At 47.3% G+C, this 15740-nt stretch overlaps 1 protein-coding gene across 1 annotated transcript in view; it reads left to right on the top strand.

Annotated features, from left to right (window-relative positions):
• The window catches only part of LOC126215305 (centaurin-gamma-1A), a 319380-nt gene that overhangs the window by 219615 nt on the left and 84025 nt on the right, over positions 1-15740 (top strand). The window contains exons 5-6 of the mRNA XM_049941987.1: positions 2927-3105; positions 8442-8908. Of these exons, the coding sequence (XP_049797944.1) occupies positions 2927-3105; positions 8442-8908 (646 nt within the window). The remainder of the gene's footprint in view (positions 1-2926; positions 3106-8441; positions 8909-15740) is intronic.

The following is a 15740-nucleotide window of genomic DNA, read 5'->3' as shown; positions in this document are numbered from 1 at the left end:
CATCATCATCATCGTCGTCGTCATTCGTGACAGTGGCTAGATTGGACTGTGTAAAAATTGGACTGTGTCCAAACTGGGACTTTGGGTGGACGCTGATACCGCGGAGTTGAGCGCCCCACAAACGAAACATCAACATCTCTTACACTGTGCAGCACTTCATTCAGGAGGGCGACTGCTCTACACGTCCACAGTACTATATGTTCATCTCCCAATATGAAGCACGTCTCCAGCATAGTGAGTGCTAGACTTTGCCACACTACACTGCACTGCACTGCACTGCACTGCACTACACTACACTACACTGCACTACACTATACCTGTCTTACAATAGCAAATGTTCAGGAGGGCGAGTGCACCACATACACTACTGTCCCAATGTGAACCACGTCTGTAGGAGAGTGAGTGCTACACCTTACCACATTACACTACGCATGTCTCACAATACGGAATGTCTCTTTCAGGAGGGTGAATATTTCGCACTCTGTAATGTTGATTAGGTGCATGAGATCGTAGCTTTTTTCACAAGTTTAACGGACACAACAGATACACATAACAGAGACTTGAGTCATTTATAATATATTCTCCTTCACTATTTACGTGTGCCAACGCTAGAGTAACTTCTCAGCTCTAATTGTAAAAATCACGTGGTTTTGAGGCGAAGAATTCGTTCGGAGTGCATTTTCATCTAGAAAGGAAGTTTCGTGAAGATTGTGAGACAGAGAGCAAAAAAAGGGCACAATTAAGGGCGCAAGATGGTGTGAATAAGGTCGGTGCGGATTGACTTTCCAAACCGACCCCTGTATAACGTTTCTTGTCAGTCTAGCAAAGTGCAGTATTCCTGGTCGTTGTTCTCGGACTGTGCGCACATGACGTCTCAATTGTGAAAGGAAGAGTCAGCAGTAGTGGTTCGTAGTACACCACAGCGTGGCTGTCCCACCAGTGACGTAACGTCATCTTCTGTGGGTGCGCGCAGATCTTTGTACGGGCAGTTGCTGCTTTATTTGGGCTCAACCGTTCCTTTCTTTTCCATATGTTAGCGTAAAGGCACCATTTATAGTCACCAGTAACGATACAGGCTATAGGAATGGTCGGTGTTGTTGACAAGCGCCGATTTTTGTAAGGTTGACTCATTGTTAGAGCATGCGGTACTCGAACACCCGATTTTTTGAACCTTCCCCACTGCATGCCAATGTCGCACGATAGTCGAGTGATCGCAGCTCATCACATTTCCCACATCTCGAGTACACTGACGTGGATGACTGTGGACTGATGCGTTTGAGCGATGATCTTCCTGAACACGTAGAGTTACTAATGTCCTCCTTGAAACGAGAAACCCATTTTCTTGCCGTGCTCTGTCCAGCGCCACTGTACCCATACACGACGCAAATTGTTCTCGCTCGCTTCGCCGCTGTCACCCATCTGTGGAACTCAAACACAAGAATATGTTCGAAATGTTCCGATTTTCCAACTTGGCACTCTATTTTCTAGCGTCCACAGCTCCATTTACTTTCTCCAGACGATGAACTGAAAATATGTAAACTCGAATAGCAAATAAAAAATGATGGATTACTAAACCCATGGCAACCACAAGACCAACACGCAAAACAAAAACGCTGAGAATTTATACAGCAGCCTAATATAAACGGCTTTCAAAACGCAGCACCCGCCACAGCGGTACCGCGGAATCGTCTCATTACAAATCAGTAAGCACGCACGTTAAGACATTTACACCACTGGCAGACGAGACGACAAAGTCCTGTTTCGTAGAAGGCGGTCGGCCACTCACATATCCACAACTCTCGCATTTCCACGCGTGTCTTTCTTCAAGTCGACAAAGAAGTGAAAACCACTCGGTGAAAGATCCGTCTTGTACGGAGGATCTCAGTTTCCCAGCCAAGTCGCCGAAGTGATTCCCGGCGTGGGGGCGGGCGGGCGTTGTCGTCAAACGAGATCATTCCACCTGACAGCATTCCTAGACACTCTGACTTCACGGTGCGACGCAATTTCTGCAAAGTGTCTTTATAGCGCTGAGCATTGATCGCGGCTCCACGCTCGAGGAACTCGACGAGTAGAAGGCGCCTGCAGTCGAAGGATGAGGCCATCGTGGCCTTCCCGAAACTTGTGTGAACCACCTCGGATTTCTTTGGCGGAAGAGATGTGGGGTGTTTCCACTACCGGTTGTGCCGTTTGTCCTCGGACTGTTGGACGGAATCATCCTGCTGCACGATAACGCCCGCCCCCACACAGCCAATCGGACGGAGGCTACCCTTCAGCGATGCGGTTGGGAAAGACTTCAACATCTTCCGTACAGCCCGGATCTTTCACCGTGTGGCTTACACATCTTTCGCGACCCGAAGAAAGACACGCGGGGACGTCGGTTTGTCAGACGAGGAAGCGTTCGAGTGGTGTTTGGAGTCGAGCAGGCGTGGCAGTAGACATGGAATGATTTCGGAGGCGTGCTGGTACTACCGTAAACGGCCTGTGAAATGCGTGGGGAATTTAAATCAAATGTGAGAAAGGAAAATGACAGTTCCCCTGGAATCCTGTTGTGAAAATTTGGACAAGTGTTATTCCGGGAGGCTGTGCAACTGTTTACCTGCCACAAACGTATATCTAACATACTGATCGTGAGAAAAAGATAAGGGTGTTTAGAGCACGTACAGAGCTATAAAGATATTTTCCCCGCGCTTAATAAGCAAATGAACTAAGAAAGAAAATAGTAATAATGGCATTTTTGAGCTCGAATGTGTATGTACAGATGCTCCGTGCGCGCACCGTAGCTCGGCACTCCGCGCGAGGGCTGCTGGGAGCGAGTTTAGCGGTTTGCCCCTATCCCGTCGCTCCCGGCATGCCCCGCGCGGCGCGCCGAGCTACGGTGCTCGCGCTGTAACCTAGCGCGCTGACGTGTGTCGGTACGGTGCTGCAGCGTGCCAGAAGATCGTGGCGCAGCGCCTGGCGGCGTCGGTGCCCGCCCCCGCGCCCGCGCCGCCCCCGGCCGTCCCCGGAGGCGGCTCCCGGCCCCCGACGCCCAGCGGCGCGCCGCACTTCGCCGTCCCGCAGGCTCCGGCGCCGACGGCGCAGAGGCCGTCTTCGCAGCACCAGCTGGTGAGTAGCGCACCTTCTCGTCACCTTCCACAATTGAAGATATCATGTGTGTCCTAATTATTTTAATAGAATAAATTAATGCGTATTTCTAGAATACGCAAAGGAGGACTGCAAAACAAGCTACCTTGCCAAAAGTATCGGACCAGCCACCAGATGACACAATATGGACAGTGTGTCCACTCCTCGCCTTTGTGACGGCTCCAACTGTGCTGGCGACACTTTCAATAAAATGTATCCGTATCATTGGAGGAATGCCAGCCCATTCTTCCTCAAGAGCGGAAACCAGAGAAGGTAGTGATGTTGATGTTGGACGCTGCGGTCTGGAGCGAAGTTGACGTTCTGACTCACAGCAGAGGCGTTCCGGTGGGTTCAATTCGGGACTCTTGGCAGGCCAGTCCAATTCCTGAATGTTATTGTCCACAAACCATTGTGTCACAGGTGCTGCTCTATGTCGCGCTGGAAGAATCGTAGCCTTCAAACTGTTCCCCTTCTGTACGCAATACGCAATTGCTGTAAATGTGTTCATATAATTCCGTGTTAGTGTTTTCTTAAGCGCAGTAAGGAGACCACACCCGAATCACAAAAAAACACCCATTACCGCTACACCACCTCCTCCGCACTTCGGTGTTGGTGCTACCCACGATGGCAGGTAACGTTCTCCAGCCATTTGACAAACCTAAAACTGTTCCATGGCATTGCCACGCGATACGGGCGCGATTTTTCTCCCAAAATCACTCGCTCGAAGTCGTTCACCTCAAACACTGCTCAGCACTGACTGCTCGACCTTCAACTCCCTGTGCCAGTTGGACCACTGCTAGCACTTCCACATTTACGCTATTCTTACGACGACGCTCCACAATGCCGGTCGGTCCCCGTCCGCTAGTTGGTGAGGTCCGCCTATTCTCGGTGTGGCAGCGGTTGTTCTTTTCCAGTTAGCACTCCACAATCACACCAGACTTGGACAGTTACAGAAAAGTTGAAATGTCCCTGGTGGATTTGTTACTCGGGCGACATCCAGTGACTGGTCCGCTTTCGAAGTCAGCTGTCTCTCCTGATCGACCTAGTACGCTGTTGCTGTAACAACACGATACTCCCCATCTCGTTTTATACAGGCGGTTCCGCCTCTCGTGTCATCTGGTAGTGAATACCGCTGTACGAAGGAATGTCTGTATACTTTTGGTAAGACGGTATACCTTAAGATAATCTCCTCCCGTGTTCGAGTTTCTCCGTCCGAACAGGCCTCGAAGGCCCGATGGCGCCGACCGGCCGTCGTGTCATCCTCAGCCCTCGGGCACCACCAGATGCGGACACAGAGGGGCTCAGCACTTTCCGGCCGTTGTCAGTTTTCGTGACCGATGCCGAGTGGCTCCCCAGTTGGCCTCACGAGGGCCGGGTGCACCCGCTTGCCGGCAGCACTCGGCAGACCTGGACGGTGGCCCATCCCAGTGCTAGCCGTGCTCGGCAGAGCTTAACTTCGATGATCTGACGGCAACCGGAGTTACTACTGCGGCAAGGCCGTTGACCTAGCTGATCAAAATTCTTCTCGAAATGAATCTTCCGAGGCTACACAAGGATACTAGGAACCCGGTTCTCCCAAGTTTCTATAGGAAGTAAGGCACACTTGTCCCAAGCCCTCATCGCTTGATAACTGCACTCCTTGCAGCTTCATTTTCCCATGCGCCCTCTGCATTTTGTCCAAATGAATCAAGTCGGTGAGGTGAAGTTCGTATGGTGCCCTTGTCAGTAGTAAATGTGACTTTCCCTTGTCAGTAGTAAATGTGACTTTTCGCAACAGATGTCATATCGATATTTTTATGGTTCAAATGGCTCTGAGCACTATGGGACTTAACATCTGTGGTCATCAGTCCCCTAGACCTTAGAACTACTTAAATCTAACTAACCTAAGGACATCACACACATCCATGCCCGAGGTAGGACTCGAACCTGCGACCGTAGCGGTCACGCGGTTCCAGACTGAAGCGCCTAGAACCGCGCGGCCATTACCGGCCAGCCGATATTTTTGTGTTCAGGACCCTTCTTAGACATATGTATATCTTTAAAAGTACGTTGTGGATAAAACTTAACGATAATTAACAGAATCTGCATGTTTTTAAAAATTTTTGTGGTGTTTGCAACGTACCCCTCCCCCGTGTACACACATTAAGGAAAATGCGTTGCTACTGCTGAGATTGTTCTAAAAGATATTTCAGAGTCCTGGACCCTTTTAATACATGTGTTTATTTGAAAAGGATGTTGTTAGGGCATAAAGTACCCCCTCCCCTCGCGGTTTCGCTGGGGTTAAACCTCGCGAAGTCTGTCATTTTATGAAACACCACCCCCGCTAGCTTGTGACTCCACAACCTCGTATGGCGCTCTGCCTTCTGACCACATACTCACTCGCTAAGTGTAGCACTCATCCAGAAAACCGGATACGCCTCGATCAGAATACCACACCCGCGCCTGGGAATGCAGTTTGAGATTCTTGCAGCTGTTCATATTTGGTCGTATGCATTTTGAAGCACCACCTCCATCCCAGACGACACGAGGCACATCTCCTACAGCACTGATTCGCGGAATTTGTCTTGCCGCTTTTCTGCTGTGTAGCTCCGGGTGCCGGCCGCAGGCTTTTAGATTGGCCATTTCCCACTAGAAGCACCACTGCTGCTTCCAGCCGCGAATTTCGCAAGTTTCTTTCCAGTAGAACCTGGAAAGTAACTGACGTAGTGGGAAACTCGCTAGCCCTTAAGGAACCTTAGTGGGTCCACACTACAATTAATTTAGGAGGTTTAACAGGGTGTATACGCCCCGGGAAGCGGGGAAATTGCGAAAATGTGGGCATTTTTTCATCCAGGAAAAACCTGAATTTTTTTAGGATTCTAGGAATTGTTTTAGTTTTCAATTGAAGTTTTGCAATTTAAACTGGTAATAACTGATCCTCTAGCAAAGAATTTTGCTTTCGCCCGCTACTGCAGTGTGGACAGCAAAATGTGCCAAAGGCTTTAGGATGAATACTATACAGTTACTTCGTAACAACAAATTGCTTTCGATCAGCGCGATGTCACAATTGTTCACATTTCCAACACGTTGCGGGCAAATATTGCGTATGATGGTTTGAAAAGCCTTACCTTCAATATAATTTTCCTTTTACGCAAGATGAATTATGTTGCGTGTGAGAATGTGCGATGAATTTCTTAAATCACGGGGAGTTTGACTGTCATTCAAAACTTAAACGCTTTGAGACCACAACTTAAAAAATTCCGGGCCCGGAAGACCAGCCATTTACGCCATTATGTAAAATTTTATTTAACGGCTCACTAAAGAAGGCCGATATTACTTATATATTGGAAATCGTAGTTTTTCTTGTAGATATACTGTGTGTATATTAATTTAAATCATGAACGTTTCCCGTCTGTGTGTTCGCACTATTTAACTGTGACCAGTGCTCTGAATATCTGCTGTCATTGGCCGGGGAAATCACGCGACGTGAGCTACGATTGGCTGACAAAAGCGCATCGCGCAACGCTTCGGAAGTTACCTTGCTGTATGTGGTGGATTTGTATTTATACTTTTGTACGAAAATACGCAATTGTACATACCGTCGCGCATTAAAGATCTATCGAAAACGCGTTGTCTTTTGGCTTAAAGTCGAGATCAGGGCCAGCGGTTGTCACAGCGTTTTTTCTCTATTGTTCTGAAGTTGGCAACACGTCAGTCTCGCTTACCCAATGGTATGACTCTTTGACAAAACTAATAAGAGGGAAGAACTGAAAATGTATTTCTAGCTCCGAAATTGAAACGGTTGCCTTGTTCGCTGTTTTTCTATTAACGAGTTCCTAGAGAACCATATTTTGATTATGGCAATAAGTGATATAAAGTGGGCTGTTTAAGTCTAATGCACGGCGACGTCGTCCGTTGGTGCATGTCTCATGGATTAACTGCAGAGACAGGGAAATGTATCAAGTGTGATGCTAAAATGGCACTTAAAGGGTCAAAGATTGCACGGCATCATCTGGAAGTGCAGGAAAAGCGGAGCAAGTGGATCAACGATCAATGTTTACTTTACTTCAGAAACGGGAGAAGATAGGTGGATCATTGTACATCAGTAACTGAGTCGCACATTCGATATGTTAATAAACGTTGATCCACCTAAATTTTTCCATGATTTAATTAAAAAACTTTGATCCAGTACCTTCTGCCAATATTCAATTAATAAACTTTGATCGACTTACTTAGGGTATTCGCGTAGATAGGTTGTTTAGCAACACAGAATAGAAAATATATCCCTTGTTATACGATATTGCAATGCCTGTGTTTTCCGATTACGATGCAAAGCTCCGTTGGACAATGCACGCACTGCTGCGACCACAGCCGTTACGATAGGAATCACACGAATTCGCATTTGCGAATGAGGACTGCCATCAGCTGTAGACTGCAGTGACGACTATTAAAACTTTCCCAGGGCCGGGACTCGAACCCGGATTTCCCGCTTATCGCGAGCGGTCGCCTCACCATTTGGCTACCCGTGCACGACTCACGGCCAGATGAAAAGTTCTTATGCCGTCAGCCGTGCGTCTACGAAGAGCCCCGGTGCGGCACAAATTTTCATTGTCGTCATTCGATTCTACAGCTGATGGCAGTCCTCATTCGCAATTGCGAATTCATTTGATGTATATCCCACGTTTTTCGAATATATCCTGGGTTGCGACGCTGTCCGTGGTTTGCAGATAGTACTAGCGGGGTTCAAATACCTGCCACTCAGACAGAGAGCAATTAAAATTATAATCCTCGTTTACAGCAATGTTTCACACTTTCTCCCGAATGAATTACTTGGAAAGACATCGTCTGCCTGCTGCTCTCTTGTTGGCTGCGTAACACAAACGGCTGATACTCTTTTTTTTCCCATCATACTTCACGACAAGCGCTGACAACATTCCATCACGACATTCTATCACGAAACAAGTCCGTAAGTATGCCACAGGCTCTATTCCAGACTTTTACCTTCAAAAAGGATTGATAAGTTTTACAGCTCCAGGGGAAAGTGTAGTGTCACTTAAAACGAAAAAAAATGTACTTTCACCCAGGAAAAAGTGTATTTTCACCTGGGAGAAAAGTGCATGTTTAACCGGGAAATCCGAGAATTTTTCTTTTTTTTATTTTTTTCTTGTCCGTGTGGACACATTGTTTAAGGAAAGAGCGTTCTTTCGTTCCCAGATCGGAAAATAGCTCCAGTCCCTGGGTACCGGCTCTGGCATTCACAGTTGCACAGGACACCTACGGGCTGTTAACAGCAGGAAGTGACACGGTACAAATCCTCGTGGCACTGTGTTGTGTTCCAGCAGCAGCAGCAGGCGTCGCCCACCAACAACGGCAGCAGCTGCACGCTGCTGGGGGGCAGCCAGCCCAGCCTGGTGGCCGCCTCCGCCGCCGCCGCCGCCTCCGCCTCCGCCTCCCCCAACCACGCCAGCACCCTCACCCACAAGGTAGGCCGCCTCGGCCGCGCCGCACCGCCACGCGCCTGGGCCACAGGCTGGACGGCTGGACAGTGCGCCGACTCGCTGCTTCTTCCGCAGGAGGCGGCGAGCGTGGCGGGCACGCTGCGGCAGGTGCACACCCTGTCGTCGGCCGGCAAGCACCGCGCCTCCGCCCCCGCCTCGCAGCAGCCGGCGCAGCAGGACTCGAACCGGCAGCTGGAGGCCGCGCCGCACGACAACAACAACGTGAAGGCGCTGGACAACCTGCAGCCGCCCGCGCAGGGCCGCGACAAGGACCTGCCCACGCCCTCCTCCACCCCCACCACCTCCAGGTAGGCTCCGCCCGGCGCCCGTAGTGTTCAGGCAAGGCAGTCTCTCGTAAGCACGCAGGGTGAGTCTGGAGGAAAGGTACACGCTTCGAATAGGGCATATTCGGAATGGTTTCCAGTATAGTACACATTTAAAGTGCATTATTATTTTCTGTATTATTCAGGCACTATCATTCTTTACAATGTAACACAGTCGTGTAGAGGAAGTTGAGATGAACTATTTGATAAGAGACACTTGTGCCCTATCAAGTCAGGAAACTACTTCAGATTGGTATACAAAAACTACCTCAAATACAGAACATGTGGTTTGCACCAGATTTTAAGTATTCTAGTCACACGAACCATTACTCCTAAAGAAAAAATGAATACGATCTTTTTTGTAGAAAATTAAATATAGTTCATAACGTATGGCTGATGTTCCTGAGACGTATTGAGTGTCATCTTTTCTACGATAGTGATGAGTGCTGAAATAATGAACTAAAATTTGTACGAGCACCTGGATTCGAACCCAGGTCTTGTGCTTACCAGGCAGATGCACTATCCGTCGCACCACATTGACAAACTGGCTGTCCCACCTCCTAGTAAGCAGTAAACCCAGGTTCAAATGCTGGCACTGGCATAAACTTCAATTCATTGCTTCGGGCTATGTCATTACTGTACATAAACGTCAGATTCTATATGTCTCAGGACCGTCAAATATATATGACTGATATATATCATAGACATCTGAGTTACAGGCAGGATTAACGCCATTTCGAACATTGCTAAAGAGCTACTCCAGTGTCAGAGAGCCTTGTCAATACTGATGCGAGTTTAGAACGACAACGGCAGTGAGGTGAATCTGAATTTGCATCGGGGAGGAAGACGTACTAAGTTACTCCGTATAGCTGCGGTAGCCGGAGAACCAGTGTGATGCAAAGGATAGCGCACTTGCCTAGTGAGCAGGGGACACAGGATCGAATCCCGATGTTGGTACAAATTTTATTTCATTGCTCCAGTCCACATCATTGTCGTAGGTAATATAGTTTGATCTTATACTGTGGCATGTTTTCTCTGGAGCGTGCCGTTTTAGAGTTGTTCGAGAAAAATTTATAAAAGTCCTTCTATCACAAAAACCATTTGGAATAAGGGACATGTCCGTATGAAGTACACACATGAAAACAAGTTTTGCATCACCTCGGTTCCGACACTTCCGGAACCTGTACAGAAAATTGGAATAGACATCAACATAAACATCATTTCCGCCCTTTTCATTGCTTATGAAAACCACACATTGCATGTTGTACCACCATACAGCGAGACCTTCAGAGGTGGTGGTCCACATTGCAGTACACACCAGTACCGCTAATACCCAGTCTCTTGTATTGATGCATGCCTGTATTCGTTGTGGCATACTATCCACAAGTTCATCAAGGCACTGTTGGTCCAAATCGTCCCACTTCACAACGGCGATTAGGCGTAGATCCCTCAGAGTGGTTAGAGGGTCACGTCCTCCGTAAACAGCCCTTTCCAATCTATCCCATTCATGTTCGATAGGTGTCTGGAGAACATGCTGGCCACTCTAGTCGAGCGATGTCGTTATCCTGAAGGAAGTCATTTACAAGATGTGTACGACGGGGGCGCGAATTGTCGTCCGTGAAGACGAATGCCTCTCCAATATGTTGCCGATACGGTTGCAGCATCGGTCGGAGGATGGCATTCACGTATCGTACAGCCGTTACGTCGGCTTCCATGACCGCCAGCTTCGAACGTCGACCCCACATAATGCCACCCCAAAACAGCAGGGAACCCCCACCTTGCTGTACTCGCTGGACAGTGTGTCTAAGTCGTTCAACCTGACCCGGTTGCCTCCAAACACGTCTCCGACGATTGTCTGGTTGAAGGCATATGCGACACTCATCGGTGAAGAGAACGCGATGCCAATCCTGAGCGGTCCATTCGGTATGCTGTTGGGCCCATCTGTACCGCGCTGCATGGTGTCGCGGTTGCAAAGATGGGCTTCGCCAAGAACGTCGGGGAGTAAAGTTGCGCATCATGCAGCCTATTGCGCACAGTTTGAGTTGTAACACGACGTCCTGTGACTGGACGAAAAGCGTTATTCAACATGGTGGCGTCGCTGTCATGGTTCCTCCCAGCCGTAATCCGTAGGTAGCGGTCATCCACTGCAGTAGTAGCCCTTGGGGGCCTTAGCAAGGCATGTCACCGACACTTCCTGTCTCCCTGTATGTCCGAGAAACATCGCTTTGGTTCATTCCGAGACGCCTGGACACTTCCCTTTTTGAGAGCCCTTCCTGGCACAAAGTAACAATGGGGACGTGATCGAACCGCGGTATTGACCGTCTAGGCGTGGTTGAACTACAGACATCACGAGCCTGCACCTCCTTCCTGGTGGAATGACTGGAAGTGATCGGCTGTCGGACCCCCTCCGTGTAATAGGCGCTGCTCATGCATGGTTGTTTACTTCTTTGGGTGGGTTTAGTGACATCTCTGAACAGTCAAAGGGGCTGTGTCTATGATACAATATCCACAGACAACGTCTATCTTCAGGAGTTCTGGGAACTAGGGTGATGCAAAACTTCTTTTGATGTGTGTGTTTTGTTCACAATCTGCAAGACTGTCACCCACCAAACTTTGTAGCTTTCCTCCTATCACACCCTATATTTAACTCGGTTGAGCATGTGCCGTGCAGTAGTGTGAAAAGCAAAAAGGATTTGTGGTAAATTTGTGAACATTTCTACTAGAAAGATGCCACACATGAGAAATGAAGCTTTTGAGAAGTCAGTAGGTTAACAGAAATGGAAAAAATGAAAAGTGGAATGGATAGGGTGATAACACACGAGAACCTCTACAGATGAAGATTGACGAAAAACGTTTAAACTGGTATCGGCAAGTGAAGAGAGTGGATGAGATTAGGATGCCTAGGAAAATTCATGATATGAAACTAGATGATGATGGTCTATAGATAGGGACGGAGGGAGACACATATATTTTTAAGTCCCGTTTTATACAAGGGTCATTTCATAACCTCTGTACACTGTTAGATAGATAATTTATTTTACAAAATACTTTTACGGGCCTTCAGTATAATCTCCATTCTTGCTTATGACAGCTTCCCAATAGTTTGGCATCTTCTGTACTCCGTTCCGGATTGGGCACCTTCATTGTTGCGCTATCTGATTACCCAGGTCATCTGACTAGAACAGTTGTATCTAAACATTTTCCACGGAGTTGGGAAACAAACCAAAGTCCGGTGGGGCTCGTACGAGTACGGTATGCTCAGAGAGGAACTATTTCTCATCCTTATTTGTGAAGAGTTTTCTCACTGGTAGGACAATATGCGATCTTACATTATTGTGCAAAATGGGGACAACAGCTGAAAATATTTTCGGCTGTAAAACATTTTGAAGAAACAGCTTGTAGTACATTGGAACCTAGCTCGACGACCGCCTCCCATGACGCTTAATCCGCATAACGAGCAAAACTAATTGTAGAAAAATTACTCGCTTAACGAGCGACGTTTCGCATAACGAGTGACGACGATTTAGTGTGACGTGACCGGCCGCCTGGGGGAAACGTTCAGCCATGTGAACGGCTTTCATTGTCGCTGGCGGCATGTGAGCTGTGTCTATAAGCACGTACTGCAGTCTGGCTTGGCGCTATTTCTGCTACCACCTTAGTGCAGCTTGTGACCACACATTTTGCTAAACTTGGGTTCACACAGTGCTTTTATTGTTAAAATTTTAATAACCTCCGTAGAAATGTCCCCGAAGATAAAGCAGCCAGAAGACGATCATAAGGGAAACAAAATGACCCTAGAAATGAAACGTAAAATCATTGCGAGTGTGGTGTCAATGTTGCTGATTTGGCACGCCCATACAATCAGTCTACATCAACTATTTGCATTATCCTCAAGAACAAGGACAAGACAAGATTAAGGAGACAGGTGCTTCAAAGGGAGCAACAAGAGTACCTAAACAACGGTTTTATATTCTGGACGATGTGGAAAGGTTGCTCCTTATATGGATAAATGAAAAGCAATTGCAGGGCGACGCTTTCATATCAGCGCACACTCCGCTGCAGAGTGAAAATTTCATTCTGGAAACATCCCCTAGGCTGTGGCCAAGCCATGTCTCTGCAATATCCTTTCTTCCAGGAGTGCTAGTTCTGCAAGGTTCGCAGGAGAGCTTCTGTGAAGTTTGGAAAGTAGGAGACGAGGTACTGGCGGAAGTAAAGCTGTGAGGACGGGGCGTGAGTCGTGCTTGGGTAGCTCAGTTGGTAAAGCACTTGCCCGCGAAAGACAAAGGTCCCGAGTTCGAGTCTCGGGCCGGCACACAGTTTTAATCTGCCAGGAAGTTTCATATCATCGCACACTCCGCTGCAGAGTGAAAATTTCATTCTGGTTTTGAGTTTTGTTTGCAGTTGCAACAATTGAATGAGGACGGTTCGAATATCGAATGTTCTCTTCAAAATGCAATATGTAAGACATCTGTATAATGTTTAGTTCTTGTGAAATAAATAATTGAAAGTGTTCCCGGACTTTATGTACACCCTGTATTATTGGAGAAGGGGGAAAACGTGTGGCAGAAGGAAAATAGAGTTACAAAATGCAGCAATAGATGGCGCTCTAAGCATCATAATTTCACAGTGGGGCGACTACAAATGACAAATGAATCGTACAACAATGCCTAAGATGTACGTCTGACGTTAAACAAACTGTACTGCTCAGTGTGCATGGGTACTGGTGTGATACCGTTATTTACGTAAGTCCATCCACCAAGGCAAGGTGATATCACATCGGACGGGAAAAATCGTTTTTAGTTGTCCTGAGATCAAAAACCGCATAAAAAGCATTAACCACATCGGTTTTTAATTGTCGTGAGGCAAAAAACCGCATGAGAAGCATCAATCAAAATCAAATTGGATTATTAATATCCGTGTACCTCGCACAAAACATGTTCAATATGCTGTCCACCGTTTTCTGCAAAAAGTTGAAATCGAGAAACAGCATGTTCCACTACCGATCGAAGTGTTTCCAGGGTCACATTCAAAATGTATTACGCAATGTATACCTTCAACGCAGCTAAGTTTGCAATCGAAACACTGAACGTAACACCTTTCAGATAGCCCCACAGCCAGAAGTCACACAGGTTAAGATCAGGTGGTCGGGATGGCCATGCTGCATGGAAGTGGCAGCTGATAATTCTAGCATTTCCGAAATGGCGCTTCAGCAGCTGCCTAACTGGATTTGCAATGTGCGGACGTGCGCCATCTTGCATGAAAATGATCCCACCCACACATACACGCTGTTGGAGAGCTGGAATGACGTGGTTGCGCAAGAAGACACACACAGCGCTTACCAGCGACGTTACAGGTTAACAGGACCAGGAGCACCTGTCTCTTCGAAAACTTATGGCCCTGTCGTAAATGATGCCGTAAACCCGCACGACAGTGACCTTTTCAGGATGAAGTGGCACTGGTGGATTTGCGCGTGGATTTTCCGTTGCCCATATTCGACAGTTCTGTTTATTGACATGTCCTGTCAGATGGAAGTGGGCTTCATCTGTCCACAAAATCTTCCTCGGCCAATCATTATTCACTCCCATGAGAGGAAGAAATACTAAAGCAAAGGTCTCTCTTGTTGGCAGGTCAACAGGACTCAACAACTCGTGCACATGGGTAATTTTGAGTGGATAACAAAGAAGGATGTTTCGTAGCATTTTACACCGTGCTCACAGGTATGTCCATGTCCGGTGGATTGTCCGTGCACTACACGTTTGCACTCCACCACTCGTCTCCTGCGTTGCTGTGGCCACTGCTTCCACTGACGTCGAGTCACTTCGCTTCCTCCCTCTACCAGGTTGCACACCAAAAGAACCCGTCTTTTCGAATTTCCAAATCATTATCATTTTCTCCAGACACACGGCCAGTCATCGGACCAACGCTTTTTTCCAAACCTTTCTGCCCGGAACTTCTGCAGGAGCGCGATCCTGCATTGAGACAGTCATGGCGAACGTCACAGACGCGAAAGGAGGAAAATCCGTGTACCCGACGTGTTTATACCAACTTCAATGGCTCTTGCGCATGACAGGTGGTTTCATTTACGTATTCTGACTCGTACAGCGCCATCTATTGATCAATTTTTACACCCTTTTTTTCTTCTGTCATACGTTTTCCCCCTTCTCCGATAGTATTCCGTTGCAATTTGTCGTTCCGACCAATGTTGTTGTTTCTATAGCGTTTCGAAAATTTAACTTTAATTATAATCACCCTGTACATGGATACTCTGCTAACCACATTTAAGAGCCTGACGGAGGGTTCATAATACTTCTCTATTATTCCAATGTGGTATAGAGTGCGGAAAAAAACGAACACCTATATCTTTCCGTAAGAGCTCTGATTTCCCGTATTTTATTATGATGATCGTTTCTCATTCGGAGGACAAAGTTTGTGATTGAAATTTCTGAGGAGATTTCGCCACAACGAAAAAGCCTTTGTTTTAATGATGTCCACCCGACATCCTGTATCACTTCAGTGACTCTCTCTCCCCTATTTCTCGATAATAGAAAACGTGCTGCTCTTCTTTGAACTTTGTCGATGTACCCCTTCGATCCTAATCTGGCAAGGATCCCACACTGCACAGCGGTAGTGTAGGCAGTCTCTCCAGTAGATCTGTTACATTTTCTAATTGTCCTGCCAGTAAAACGCATTCTTTGGTTAGCCTTCCCGGCAATATTTTCTGTGTATTATTTCCAGTTCAAGTTGTTCGTAATTGAATTCCTAGATATTTAGTAGAATTTACGGCCATTAGATTTGACTAATTTATCGTGTAACCAAG

The sequence above is a fragment of the Schistocerca nitens genome, chromosome 12 (genome assembly GCF_023898315.1).
Source record: "Schistocerca nitens isolate TAMUIC-IGC-003100 chromosome 12, iqSchNite1.1, whole genome shotgun sequence".
Taxonomy (NCBI): domain Eukaryota; kingdom Metazoa; phylum Arthropoda; class Insecta; order Orthoptera; family Acrididae; genus Schistocerca; species Schistocerca nitens.
Note: the sequence above shows the minus strand (reverse complement) of the source record. Positions and strands in the feature narration are given on the sequence as shown.